Source organism: Bidens hawaiensis, unplaced genomic scaffold (assembly GCF_021521415.1).
Source record: "Bidens hawaiensis isolate Kalapana, Puna unplaced genomic scaffold, B.hawaiensis_p1.1 tig00049230_1, whole genome shotgun sequence".
Classification (NCBI taxonomy): domain Eukaryota; kingdom Viridiplantae; phylum Streptophyta; class Magnoliopsida; order Asterales; family Asteraceae; genus Bidens; species Bidens hawaiensis.
Window position 1 is genome coordinate 4,649 of NW_027498819.1, and position 14,399 is coordinate 19,047.

Here is a 14,399-nt window from a genome sequence, read left to right on the forward strand (position 1 = left end):
GGCCATGTTGATTATGGATATGATGAGAATTTGCATGTGTTAAGAAGCGGCCCGGTTAATAAATCAAAAGACAAACGTGAAAAGAACAAAGAACTTGTTTGTAACAGGACTGCATGTGAGTGGAGAGGTGCTAAAGAGACCGTATCAGAGATAACTAGTGAAGAAAAAGAAGGGTTTAAAAGTGGTAATGTTGATTATTATGGAGATAATGAGAGTTTGCAAGTGTTAAGACTCGGTTCGGTTAGTGAATCAAAAGACAAACGTGGAAAGAACGAAGAACTTGTATGCAACGAGACTGCATGCGAGTGGAGAGGTGCTAAAGAGGCCGCATCAGAGATAAGTAGTGAGGTCAACGAAAGTTTTAAAATCAGTCATGCTGATTATTATGGATATGGTGAGAGTTTGCACGTGTTAAGAAGCGGTTCGGTTAGTGAGCTAGAAGACAAACATGGAAAGAACAAAGAACTTGTTTGTAACGAGACTGTGTGCGAGTGGAAAGGTACTAAAGAGACTATACCGGAGTTAAGTAGTGAAGTAATAGAAGATTTCAAAAGTGTTCATGTTGATTATTATGGATATGATGAGAGTAGCGGTTCGTTTAGTGAATTAGAAGAAATAACGGTGTCTTCTAGAATCATCATTGACCATCATGACCGACTCACACATTCTATATCGCACATGTCTCAATCATCTCTAATAAGCGAAGCAACTAATATGTTGTTGGAAAGATGTATAACTCACATTAATGAAGATGAAGGGGCAATAAGTGAGGTTGAAGAAGAAGCCAAACCTAAAGAATCAGGCAAAGTCGCTAGTTTGGTTGCGGTTGGTGATGTCTTTGCATCACCTAACGGGTTGGGTTCACTTATGGCTTCTAGCGGGTCAACATCTGTTCAACCATCTTTTGATGACCCAAATCACACAAAAAATGTTGGTCATGATGAAGATGATGTTGATGAGAAAATGATCACCGAGTCCTCCAATCAAGTTAGAAGAAAGGTGCAAAAGGATGTTTTTAACTATCAAGAGGACTTACCATTGAAAATGGTAAGACCCAATAAAAGGTTTCAGTCCTCCCTAAAGTCAGCCGAGATTTGCTTTAAGAATGAGGATCCGACTAATTATCAGCCATCGGCTTCTGATATTGACATTGATGCACAGGTTTCTTACTTACCTTATAAAATTATTAGTTAAGATTTATTAAAAGGACACATGCTATAATATATGATTGTAAAATCTAGCTGTATTATACACACCGTTGACTAGTATTGATATGTGTGCACTCACACACACGTGCGTATGTATATATCTAGTTGTGAATATGATTGTGAAATCTAGCTGCACTTCAATTTATAATATCTTTATTCCTTTTTAAGCTTCTAGTAGTTCTAGTTGCATTCATGATCATACACTTATGCTATGAGCTTAATCTGATTAGGTTCATGGCTTCAAATATTCGAGATTGAGATCATGTGTATATTTATTCAGTTTAGTACTCTTAGAAACAATATAGGCCCGAAAACTTGCTAGGGTGGTCAAGAAACATCATTACTTTACTTTTAAATTTGAAAATGCATCTCGGCAAGCTTATAACTCTATAACACTATCGAAACCTTTACGGTCATCTTTTTTCTATCTTCTTTATCTAGTAATTAACATATACTTGAAGAGGAGTGTAGATAAAATATCAAATTTGTTTGTAAATCAAACCTGCTGTTTACTTAAAATCTTGTTACACTTATATTTTACTTGTTTGGTTGATGCCTATTAATGATATACTCAAATTAACAAACATTCTTTCTGTTTCAACTGTCAAGAAATTTAATTTTTTTTTTTACGGTTTCAATACAGGCGCATGGACCTGAATCAGAAGATCTAGCATTCGCATCGGATGACATTGAGAGTATTAATGCTCGTCTTCAAGGTAATTATTTAACTTTCTAACTGCATATACTTTTTTGTTCTTAACCTATTAAATTTATTTTTCAACTCCCACCATTATTGCATTTGATGTTTAGAAAGCTTTGTCTACATAATATTCACAGTCCTAAATCCTGATATAATATCAACTATTTTCGTTGTACATGTTTATTCACACATATAAAAATTTCTATACGAGTCAATGCATATCATCATCATCATCATCATCGTACTCAGTATATCCCACCAATAGCAAAGCTATGGTAGGGTCTGAGGAGGGTAAGATGTAGACAGCCTTACCTCTACCCCATGGGGATAGAGAGTCAATGCATATGAACTATACAAATATACAAAAAAGGTTTCTTCAATATCATGTTAATATAGTGACTACAAGTTTCTTCACGTAGTGTAATGGGTCAATACGGTTTGAACTTTATATAACTAATACGCATCTCAAATACGATTACAAGACTTGTCCTAATAATGCATTTACAATGGTCGGTCGATTTATTTACCTATTTTGGAAAAATATCCTTAATGATATTCGAGTCCTAAATATTTAAGCCTGCGTACATGCATACTACATGATCTTTTACGTATCGGAGATGATCCCAATATTCTTGGCCTAATAATGCATTTAACAAGTTGGAGATAAAATATAAACTCAAATGACCTAATTACAATTAAACAAGTTTAAAATGTCCCCTCTAAAATTTCATATGCTTTACATCATAACCGTCTAATCCATTATTATTGAACTTTTTTCCCTACCATTTTCAGATCTGAAGAAAAATATTCATCAGCCGACAGTCGGGTCGAGGATAATATTTGCCAAACTCAGACTTATACCAAAAGTCAAAATCTTTGGTCAACTATCTGCATATATGGAACATATCCTACAAACTTTAGAAAATCATGATACAGATGAGACCATACATCATGTTGATCACAAGATACTTAACTGTCTTGAGTATTATTATGAAGATACAGCGTTATTAAGGTTGGGAAAACGCCCGTTTTATGACTATGTTGAACAAATGCTCATTAGAGCCTCAAAGCCAGCGGCAGTGTACCCGTGGACCAACCCGGTGAAAAGAGAAAGCCAACTCGGGTTACTGAAACCGGATCTTGAGGATCAGATTCGTAATGTGGTGTATGAAATAGAAAAGGATTATCATGAGGATTTTTGTGAAATTTATTACAACAAGGACTCGGAGTGGGTGCAACCGACGAATGATATCGACATTTTAGGTATGCTAATTGCAGAGTTGATGCTCAATGATTTATTACAAGAGGTTGTAGATTTATAACCGTATAAACCGTAACCAGTGAAGGTAAGAGTTTGAAAGAGAGTTCACTTTCTAGAGCTAAAATTACCAAACAAAGAACTTAGACATTGTCATGAACATGTATGGTGATTTGGTGCTCTTTTGATTTTTTGGATTTTATGGATTAATCTATTTTGAAAGAATTTGTCATGTTTTTCATTTGGAATAAATATTCTGCATGTGTTTAGTATAGAAATGTAAAAACCATGACCGAACCTTTTAATCTGAAGCAAGTCAATCGGTTTGGCTAGTTTAAGATTTAAAGAGTTTGGTTTTTGCGGTTTGACGGTTTAACGGTTTGGTCCCGTTTGAAACTTGATGCCAACAAGTCATTTAAACTTTGTTATTTATATATTTTTTCCTAATTTTGGGGTATGTTGTTATATATGTATTATGATTATTAACTATTGTTATAATTTTAAAAGTTTTCTTACAAACTAATTAATGATTTTGAAAAAGAAAATAAAAAACCGTTTCAAACCGTGAAAGCCGTATCGCTAAACCGTCAAACCAGCAGTTCGTCAAGGATTTTTGTCAAAACGGGACCATGAACACCTTGTTTTGGCATGATGCATGGCTAGACATGGTCCAACACTGGACATGAACCCCCACCCCTTGGAAAGGGTAAAGCTTTATCCAATTTCTTGATACCCTAATGATAATAATAATATAACAAAATAGATCCATGTGATTTATTATCTATGATTATCATCTATTCATCTTATGGTATGTTATCATGACGATTATACCTTTAAATATTCATTCAATATGTATTTAAAACATAAACCTTTTTCCAAAGTAACATTTAACAGGATTAGTCATGTAGATTTATGTTCCAAAAGTAGTATAAAAACACACAGTATAAAATTAAAAACACAATCGGTCAACCAGAGATCACAGAACGGTCTAGCCAGACCGGTCCATTTTGACATAGTAACTCTATCAAGAACTGTTTGAACCGGTCTGATCAGCTGGTGGTGGCGACGACGATGATATTATTGCTGGAGTCAGCAGTTTTGCATTTTTAACCTTCAACACACTAGTCAGAACAGCCAGCGGCGTCACATCTCCAACCACCGTCACCTTCTTAGCGGCAAATTCTATTTTGAATGACGTTACACCTGAAATTATATTTGATTTTATCAATAAAAAAAGGAAATATATATATATACAATTATACATATTCAAAATTGGTTTTGATACAAAACAATATTAATAACAATACCTTCAATTTTGGAGATATGTTTTTTCATTTTCCTTTCACAGCCTCTGCAGTGCAGTGCCACCTCCAGGACAACCACCTGGTTGGAAGAAGGTGGTGGATGTGACGGTGAACGCGGAGATGATGGTGGTGGTGGTTGTGGTGTAGGCGGAGGAGATGACGATAAATCATGATCTTTCTTCTTGAAAACCCTTCCATTATTAGCATTAAGATGTTCACGCGGTGGTGATGGTGGTGCTAGCGACAATGATGGCGGCATAACATGGTGAGACTCAGATGTAGCTATGTTATACCTTGAAGAACTTGCTGGACTTATCCAATCACTTGTGCTTAGAAATTCACCATCTTTAGCATATGCAACACTCTTTCTTTTCTGATCACCGCCCGCTTCCACCTCTGGCTTCTGGTTCCAGAGGTGGGATTGGTCGGTGGTGGCAGCGGTGGTGGTGGAGTGAGAAGGAAAGATACGGCCTTGACCGAGTCTTTTCTCATCTCGAATGATGGGATTGTGACGGTCAATTGCTCGACTGCCACCGCTGCTGCCACCACAAGCAATGGAAGAGGAAGGTTCTTCAAGAACTATAGAATCCATCACCACATGGGTAGTGGATTGTAGCTTCATTATAGCATAGAATATATTCACTACTTTGAAAACTCATAAAGGGAAATGGTTTAGCCACCATAAAGTTATATCACACCAACTCAAGATATTCTACAATATATTCACACGTAGTGCTTGATATGAGAAAAAGGTAGATGGTTATGTAACTATATTTTATATCATCGTTAAAAGTAACATGTACAAGTGTCTATGCGGTTCACATAGTTCTTTACTTAAAATTGATTCTATAATGAAGGTGTCTCATAATGTAAATGCCCGAGCCTAATCGAGTCATTTTATGTGTCACTGCAAAGATTTGTGTATGTTTGTGCAATCTCACATAACACCAAGTGACCAAAGCAGTCGGGTTAGGTCAAGTGGTCCAGTTAATTTGGTTACAACAACTAACTAGTGGTTAGGTACGTAGTGCTACAAAGATGGTTAGATCGCGCCAAAGTTCGTTCTATGTAACAATATGATTCTTAAGTTTCGTAGCCTACAAAAATCAAATAATCTAAAATGATATGATGGGGCAAAAGGGGTCTCGAGTTTGAACATATCAGATGTTAAATAAATTTTTTTAATCTATAAAAAAATGTTTTGTTCGATTAAAAGATCCATTAAAGTTGAAAAGTGGAGGAATAAATTTTTTTGGAGTGATGATGGAATCGTGTTCTTTTATTCCAAAGTATCTAAATCCTTTCAAAACTGAAAGTTTATCTGGATTAACACCTAACTTAAAGGATTCATAGTTTAACCAGAAATAAAACAAGCAAATGAACATGTCATGTTTGTTCATTTATGTTCGTGAATATTCGTTTTAGTTATTTTCGTTCTTTGTGACATTACCATTCGTTTTAATTGTAATTGTTTTACTTTCATCCGCTTATGTTTGTTTACAACTCATTTATTAGGTTTGTTTACTAATAATAATAGGCTCATTAGTCCATCAGCCCAATCAAATATTTGAACAAAGGCCTATTAGCTTTGGGTAATTTGGGTCATTACAACCGAACATTTATTATATTCGTTTGTGGATGTAAATTTTATTTAAAATCGTGAAGTGAACACTAATTTATAAGTTGTCAAAACTGAACCTTACAAATTTCAACACCTCCACCGTAGCATGCGTGTTCACCCACTAGTTTATAACACAGTTGTAGATATCGCTAGGTACTAGTCGGGCAGTGGAGTAAGGACTACGATTAATCGGATTGGACATTATATGTAATTTTTCAAATATGCATATGCATTCCAGATTTTATATATAAATTTCTCAATTTTGACCGATTTTTAGTAAATGTAGATTAATCGACGACTAGTCGGTGAGATGCCAACTAGCGTTTAATCAGAAATTAATCGACGCTTAAGCGGGATTTTTACAACTATGGTTTATAACATTCATCATAGTATTCATCTTACCTTGCATTACCACAGCCCCTTTTGTATTGCTGCAACTTGAGTATGATCTTTGTTGAGTAATAATCTCCTCTATATAAATTTAAGTAAATGGTTGTTGCAACCTTTCATTGTTTTTTTAGAATCATCAGAATAGCCATCTTAGACCTGATTACTTTGATAAAAAAAAGTTTTTATTTAATGTGTGTACCTTGACTTAATGGATTACAATCATGGCATAGCAGATTCATTATTCAATGTCGGATTTTTCACCATCAATTTTAAATTGGCACAACAAATATGTGCTCCTAGCCTACTATATTATGCCCCCATATCAATCTCCAAGTTGTAGATTGACTGCCTCACTAGCACTCATGTTCTCTCGATTGTATTAAGATTTTAAATATAAACAAAATAGTTTTCTATTATTTTAAAAAAGAAAAATTCCCAAAATAATCATTTATGAAAACAAATTTCTAGTTTTAGGTACAATTTGTAAAAAAATTCAGAAATATGTATTATAAACTAGTCGTGACGAATAGTTTGTAGAAACCAATTAGAACTTGCCACGTGTCCTTTAACTAACCGTAACGAGCACGTTCACTAATCATTTACTCGTCACGACTAAATAAGTTTCAAGCATCGTAATCAACGCTCACGAGTAATTCATAAGTCCTTTAGTCGTGACGATTAGATTATAAGGTTAAACTAGTCGCGACAGTTAACTACTAATAAACTACTTGTGTAGAGAATGTAAACCGGGTAAACTAGTTGTAGCGACTAAAGGACTTATGAATTACTCATAGGCGTTGATTACGAGGCATGAAACTTATTTAGTCGTGACAAGTAAATGATCAGTGAGCGTGCTCCTTACGGTTAGTTTAAGGACACGCGACAAGTTTTAATTGGTTCTACAAACTACTCGTTACGACTAGTTTATAATACCTATTTTTGGAATTTTTTGCAAATGATACCTAAAACTAGAAATTTGCTTTCATAAATGCTTATTTTGGGAATTTTCTCTTTAATATTTTGTTTAGCTTGTATCCTTCTTATTATTGCATAGGTGATCCATCTTTTTTATAAGTTTTAACAAATATAAGTGATTAGTTTTTATTTACCTTACTCTTTATTATTTTTTAAACTACTCTGAAAATATCTACCGTCTTATTTTTTTAATTGTGTATATTTGATTGTTGTTATTTATCATCTTGGAGCATTCTCATCCCACTCCTATCCCTAAACCAAAAATTACACTAAAACTCACTATATTTTCCCTCTCCATTTCAATTAAATAATACGTTTTATACCTTTTATCATTACATTTCTCTTTCCGTCACTCACAACCACTTTCAAAATATATTAAAAAATTATAAGGGATGAACGGTAGCTTTTCAAATATACAGAAAAATCAATACTTTTTCTAGAATATAAATCTCTTCACTCACAACACCCGAATCATTTTCTAAATTATAAAAACACCCCTCACATAAAATAAGGGGTTGAATGAGAATGCTCTTATATTTTTAAAATACATAAAATTTAGAGAACATTTTTGTCACACAGAAAATTGCAGTTGGCTACTCACATACGTTCTCCTACTTGTAGCATGCATGCTAATTGTCCGTGTTAAATGTCGTATGCCAAATGATTTAGTTATATATTGATTTGACCCAAGCCAGACTACGTACTAAATCGGATTGAAAAAATATCATATATTGCTTGTAGCACGCCAATTGTTCGTGTTAACTGTTTTAACACGACGAACCGGATTGCAAAAAAGTTCTATGTTGATTTGACCTTACACGAATTACTGAACCGGACCGGATTTTTTTTATATACCGATAGTCAACTGAAAACGAACCCAAAAAAATTTCTGACTCTTGTGAGAAAATTTCCTGGGTCCGTCATTGTTCGTATACGTAGTATTAATTGGTATAGGTATGTGTAGTGTATATGTTATACTATGTAAAAAAAATTTGGTTGTATATGTATACAATTTGTGTAGGTAACAAACAGTATGTAAAGAAATTTGTTTTTGTGGTTTGCGATAAATAATCTATCTACTCTGATAAAAGCCTATCATTTTTGTCACTTGTCAATCTCATAGTCTTTCTTATTTTTTTTTTCAACTCATTTCAATATATAGTCCTTATCTTTTAAGCTCTTTCAATATATGAATTCAAGTTTATTTTTATAAAATATAAATCCTAATAGATTCATCATTGTCAAAGAAATTATGATATTTTTTAAGCTCTTTTAATATATGGTCCTTATCTTTTAAGCTCTTTCAATATCATTTACTTTTAAGCTCTAATAGATTCATTAACATTAATGGTAAAATAATAAAATAATGTAATAAAAGAAAATAAATGTGCATCATCGTCAAAGAAATTGTTTTTAAACTATCAATGCATAATTTTTTTATATAAGATTAGTTTCAAATTTGAATTTAAAATTTTCATATGCATTTGAACTCAGGAAGATGTGAATTTTCTTAATTTTCTCCAAGCATTTAGTATAAATATTACAAGCATAGAGAATACCTATTATATGTACCTTGGTGTTTAGCATTATATCATTGAAGTTGAATATTATAATTGTAATCCATATGTATAACGATTTATTATATGAACCATCTATCATTTACTTATATGACTCTTTTTATAGTATAAAGGGTTTTTGCATAAGAAGATCGACATTTAGTTTTTATTAATTTCTTTCATAACTCAAACCAAAATGCTTTAGAAATATATATTTTGTGCCTTGATTTAAATGTTGTAATACATTTACGTATATATTATTTAATATGCCTTATAAGACAAATTACTTGATTCAAAGTATTCGAAATTTTAAACCAAAAAAATTGTTTCAATCTCATTCCACTATTTTTGCTTTTCAAAAATCATTCAAGATATTGAAACATAGAATATCATTTTCATTAGTTATTTACGTAATTTCAATATTATATGTTGGTACATGTGTGTCAGTAGTTCATAGTCTAGCATTTGTAATCGAGTCTGTAATGCAATTATGTTTTGTTTATATTTATTTGTGTAATACGCGAAGTTGTCAACAAGTTCGCTATGGCGAACTTGTTGAATCAGCGAAGTTATCGACAACTTCGCCTGTGGCGAAGTTGTCGTATATATAAACTGTTCAGCGGAACAGTTTATGTGTTGGTCGTTTAGGGTTTTGTTTCAGTTATTCAGTAACCGAGTTACGTGTCATAGTCTGTAACAGTGACCTCGGGTCACGTGTTTATTATCAATATAACGTGGTTGGTTTATTGCTTGTGTGTTCGATCTCTACATACTCTACACTCGTATCTACCTACGCAGGGATTCCGCACCTGCGTCGTTAGCGACATCCCGTGTACGATCCGTCCAGGAACCTACAATTGGTATCAGAGCCATTGGCTCGATTGTGAGGTTCGGGATTTCACGCGGGTGTAGAAAACGTCTCGTTTGACCTATTCGCGGGACGTGTTTTTGTTGGGATTGTGTTTTGCTCGTGCTTGACAGTCATTTTCAAGCCATTGCATTGATCAGAAACTGCTGGATTGACGAAAACAGATCTGAACAGTTTCCTTGTTCATCGGGCGAAGTTACCGTTCTTCGGGCGAAGTTCCCATTCTTCAGGCGAAGTTGCCGTCACTGGAATTAGGGTTTTCGGCGAAGATATAAGGATTAGCGAAGTTAACCACAACTTCGCTTACCTCATAAGTTCGCCTTAGCGAAGTTATCCGCAACTTCGCTTTCCACCCAAGTTCGCTTATCTTCTAAGTTCGCTCATTCTAAGCGAAGTTATTTTTAACTTCGCCAAGTCAAGCGAATTTAAGATCCAGCGAAGTTCTCTTTTCAGCGAAGTTAACTTTCAAGCGAAGTTACTCTTAACTTCGCCTACTGAGCTGTTTTAATATTTTTTTATTATTTTCAGGTTTTTCAGGTTTTCGCAAGGATGTCGTCAATTAACATCTCCGATTTGGTCAAGATGGAAGTAGAAGCGGGGTCTGCCACTAAGGCCCCGAGGCTGATGAAAGGAACTGACTTCGTGGCATGGAAGGACAGATTCATCCAATACATTAAATACCAGGATGCCAAAATGTGGGTGTGCATCCAGGATGGATATATCCCTCCAACTATGCAATACGAAGGCAGGGATGTGGTTAAGAAGTATAGCAAAATGGAGGACGAAGAAAAGAAAATGTACGAGGCCGAAAGCAAGGCCCATGCTGCGATAACAATGGCACTTCCTCAAGAGGTTCTCCATACGTTCCGAAAGTACACTTCTGCGAGAGAGCTTTGGGATGCTCTTGAAAATAGATTCGAGGGGAATGTGGGTATCCGTGCATCAAAGATCAAACTCTTAAAGACCCAGTTCTCCGTCTTCAAATTTTTGAAGAACGAATCACTGGATGATATTATCACCAGATACTATCATCTAATGACAGAGCTTAGCAATTATTCGATTGCTTACCGAGAAGAAGAGTTCGTTGAAAAGCTTCTCGATGCTCTCCCACCGAAGTGGGAAATGTACACCGTTCTTATGAGGGAAGACAGAGACTTTCCTAATTATGATCTTGAAACGGCAGTAAACAAGCTCAGAACTTATGAGCTTAATATGGTTCGAAAAGAAACACCAACAGATCAGATACAAGACCCTGGTATGTATGGTGCAAAGGTTAACTCAGGCTCAAGTTCGAGGCCTGAATCTGCTGCTTATTACTCAAAAGAGGAGTTAGGTTCTGACTCGTCTCATGAAGGAAACGTTTCTGTAAACTCGAATGGTGATGTATGTTTCGTTGCTGGAGGATCAAGTACTTCAAAGCCTCAAGCATCCACAAGTAGTTTTTCTGCAAATGCCTCAAGCAATAATTATTCCAAGATGCCTATGAGTGTAAAATCTGCTGAAGAGCAGTTTGCAGTCTATGCATCATTTATTGCTTCCTACGAAAACTACATCCAGGGGAAGATTGTGGACCCTGCTGTACTGGATGAGGACTACGACCAGATCGATGCTGATGATCTGGAGGAGATGGATTTGCAATGGCAAATGGCAATGATTGTGAGGCGTGTGAAAAGGTTTATGAACAAAACTGGGAGAAAGTTTGTTGGTGGTAGGCCCGGGTTCGACAAATCCAAGGTAAGGTGCTATAATTGTCAACAGTACGGGCACTTTGCCAAGGAATGCAGAAATGAGAGGGTTGAACGAGGACAAGGTCGGCCTACACAACACTCTGGAGTTAACAGAGAGATTAACGCCATGTTAACCAGAGAAGCAGGCGAGTACAACTGGAACTCGCATTCAAGTGGTTCTGGTGAGCAAGCGAACATGGCTGAGGCTGAAGTTAAAGAATGTGAGAAGGTTGTTGGAAATGAGAAAGCTACTGATGAAGAAACTGCTTTCATGGCAGATGACAAGGATAATCGCTCCGAGGTAAGTACTAAGAATATTTGTACTAGTTGTGAGAATTTGTCTGAGCAACTTAAAACTATAACTGATCAGTATGTCCGTTTAGATGCTGACTTTAAAACTATTAAAGAAGATCACCATTTTACGAAAGCAAGAGAAACGAGCTATAAAATTAAAATAAAAGCATGTGAAAAAGACGTTCAAAGCTTAAAAATTAAACTTGCTGAGAAAATTGAAATAATTGATCTTAGTTATGAAGTTTTAGAGGAAAAAACAAAATTGATTGCTGATCGAGATAAACAGATTGCTGACCACCAGGTGAAGGTGGTGGAACTGAACCGCAAACTTGAGCAGTTCAGGAATTCCTCGGCCATCCTTGATCACCTCGTGAGTGATCCAGGTACCTCTGCAAAGAGGGGAGGAATCGGATATAATGAAGTTCCACCACCCTTTAACCACAACTATACTTATAATCCGAGTGTTCAAAAATCTGTTGATTTCGAAGTTCCTCAGACAACTCCAATCAAGATTACTAGTGTAAAACCAAGTGTTAGCTGTGGCGAAACAAGTTCGCCTGTTTCTAATGTGAATATTTCTGTTTCGAGTCCAGTTTCATCGGATTCGGATAAGTTGTCCGAATCTGGTCAAACAAAAGAGAAGGTAGGGTTACCCACCGATGGAGATAAAAATAAAGTTTCTAAAAAGAGTTCTCCACTCAATCCGTACGTCCCACCTTATGTGAGACGAACGGCTGGTAACACTGCCTCTACATCCAAACCAACATTTGACAAGAAAATGGAGCGTCGGTGTTGCTTTAGATGTAACAAATTAGGGCATTTAGTTGCAGATTGCCCTCTGGAGCCGAGATTCAGAGGTATGAAGTCAAACAAAACTGAGTATAAGCATCATTTTGTTACTGCTAAAAATGAAAACTTTAAAAAATGCCAAAATGTAACGAATTCAAGTTTTCATAAAAACAAACCTCAGTTTTACAACCAAACCACAAGAAATAACACTTTCAATTCTCAAAGGTTTGGGAGGCATTGCACTCAATCTGCAGGGAGATTCCCTAACAGGACTTACAGAAATTATCCTGATGCTAACCTGAGAAAGCCAGGGTACGGGACGTATCGATCCAAGACCAATTGGTCTTGGGTCCCAAGATTCTAACTCTTTGTTTTATTGTGCAGGAACAGTTGAACAGGGCTGCCAACAATCTTTGGATTGTAGATAGTGGCTGTTCCCGGCACATGACGGGCAACAAACACTTGTTGCAAGATTTAAAACCTGTTCAGGGAGCAAGAGTTAGTTTTGCTGGTGAGAGCGGTGGTAGGATTACCGGTAGAGGAACTGTGTCGAATGGGAGAATGACACTTGAGAATGTAAATTTTGTGGAGGAATTAAAGCACAATCTGCTGAGTGTGTCGCAGATTTGTGATAAAGATTACACTGTCCATTTCACAAAGAATGAAGCGATCGTATTGAAGCCTGGTTTTCAAATACCAGACGAATGGATAGTGATGAAAGCTCCACGTGAAACGAATACATATGTGATGGATATGAGGTCTACTGAAATGGCCACTGGAGAATCCTGTTTAATGACAAAAGCAAGCGAATCAGAATCAGAATTATGGCACAGGAGAATGGGACATATTCATCTTCGGAAGATGAACTTCATTGTCAAGAATGGGCTTGTAATGGGCGTTCCCTTAAAAAGTTTTAACTTTGAAGACAAATGTATAGCATGCAAGAAGGGAAAGCAACACAAGAAATCCCATCTCACCAAGAAGATTAACTCAATTGCCGGTACTCTAGAACTACTTCATATGGATCTCTTCGGTCCCGTGAATGTACAAAGTCTAGGAGGTACCTCTTACTGCTTGGTGATCACTGATGACTACTCGCGATATTCGTGGGTATATTTTCTGAAAACGAAAGATGAGACGGCTCAAATGGTGAAGAATCTAATTACAAAAGTTGAGAACGTCATGAGTAAATCAGTTAAATTCATCAGAAGTGACAATGGGACAGAGTTCAAGAACTTTGAAATGGAAATCTTCTGTCTTCAGAAGGGAATTGAACATCAATACAGCGCTCCGTATACTCCGCAACAGAATGGAGTGGCTGAAAGGAAGAACCGAACGTTAATTGAAGGAGCCAGAACTATGCTGGCAGACTCGAGGCTTCCTGTGATGTTCTGGGCTGAAGCAGTTGCTACAGCCTGCTATGTTCTGAATAGGGTGTTAACCGTTAAGAGACTTGGAAAAACTTGCTACGAGCTTATGCACGGAAGGAAGCCCAACTTGTGCGGTCTTGAACCATTTGGGTCTCCTTGTTCGATTTTGAAGACTAATTCGAAATTTGGTGAAGTAGCCGATGAGGGAATCCTAGTCGGTTATGTTGTTGGGACTCCCAACAGACGGGTCTTCAATACGTCGACTTGCAAGGTGGAGGTGGTTTGTAACACTGACATTACTAGTTACCAACCGCCAAAACCAAGCAATGGACCTGCTGA

At 36.2% G+C, this 14,399-nt stretch overlaps 1 protein-coding gene across 1 annotated transcript; it reads right to left on the minus strand.

Annotated features, from left to right (window-relative positions):
- Positions 1-4,168: 4,168 nt before the first annotated feature.
- Positions 4,169-5,252, minus strand: LOC143597898 (protein SODIUM POTASSIUM ROOT DEFECTIVE 3-like). Its single transcript, XM_077076276.1, has 2 exons — positions 4,474-5,252; positions 4,169-4,369 (listed from the first exon to the last, which is right to left on the minus strand). The coding sequence occupies exons 1-2, from the start codon at positions 5,090-5,092 to the stop codon at positions 4,191-4,193; spliced, it is 798 nt and encodes a 265-aa protein (XP_076932391.1). The 5' UTR covers positions 5,093-5,252; the 3' UTR covers positions 4,169-4,190.
- Between the last annotated feature and the right edge of the window lie 9,147 nt (positions 5,253-14,399).

Bases quoted from the DNA above. Each gene is read 5' to 3' on its own strand.
- LOC143597898 (XM_077076276.1), bottom strand. From the start codon at position 5,092: ATGAAGCTACAATCCACTACCCATGTGGTGATGGATTCTATAGTTCTT. The intron at 4,370-4,473 runs GTATTGTTATTA...ATATAATTTCAG, and splicing joins ACATATCTCCAAAATTGAAG to GTGTAACGTCATTCAAAATA.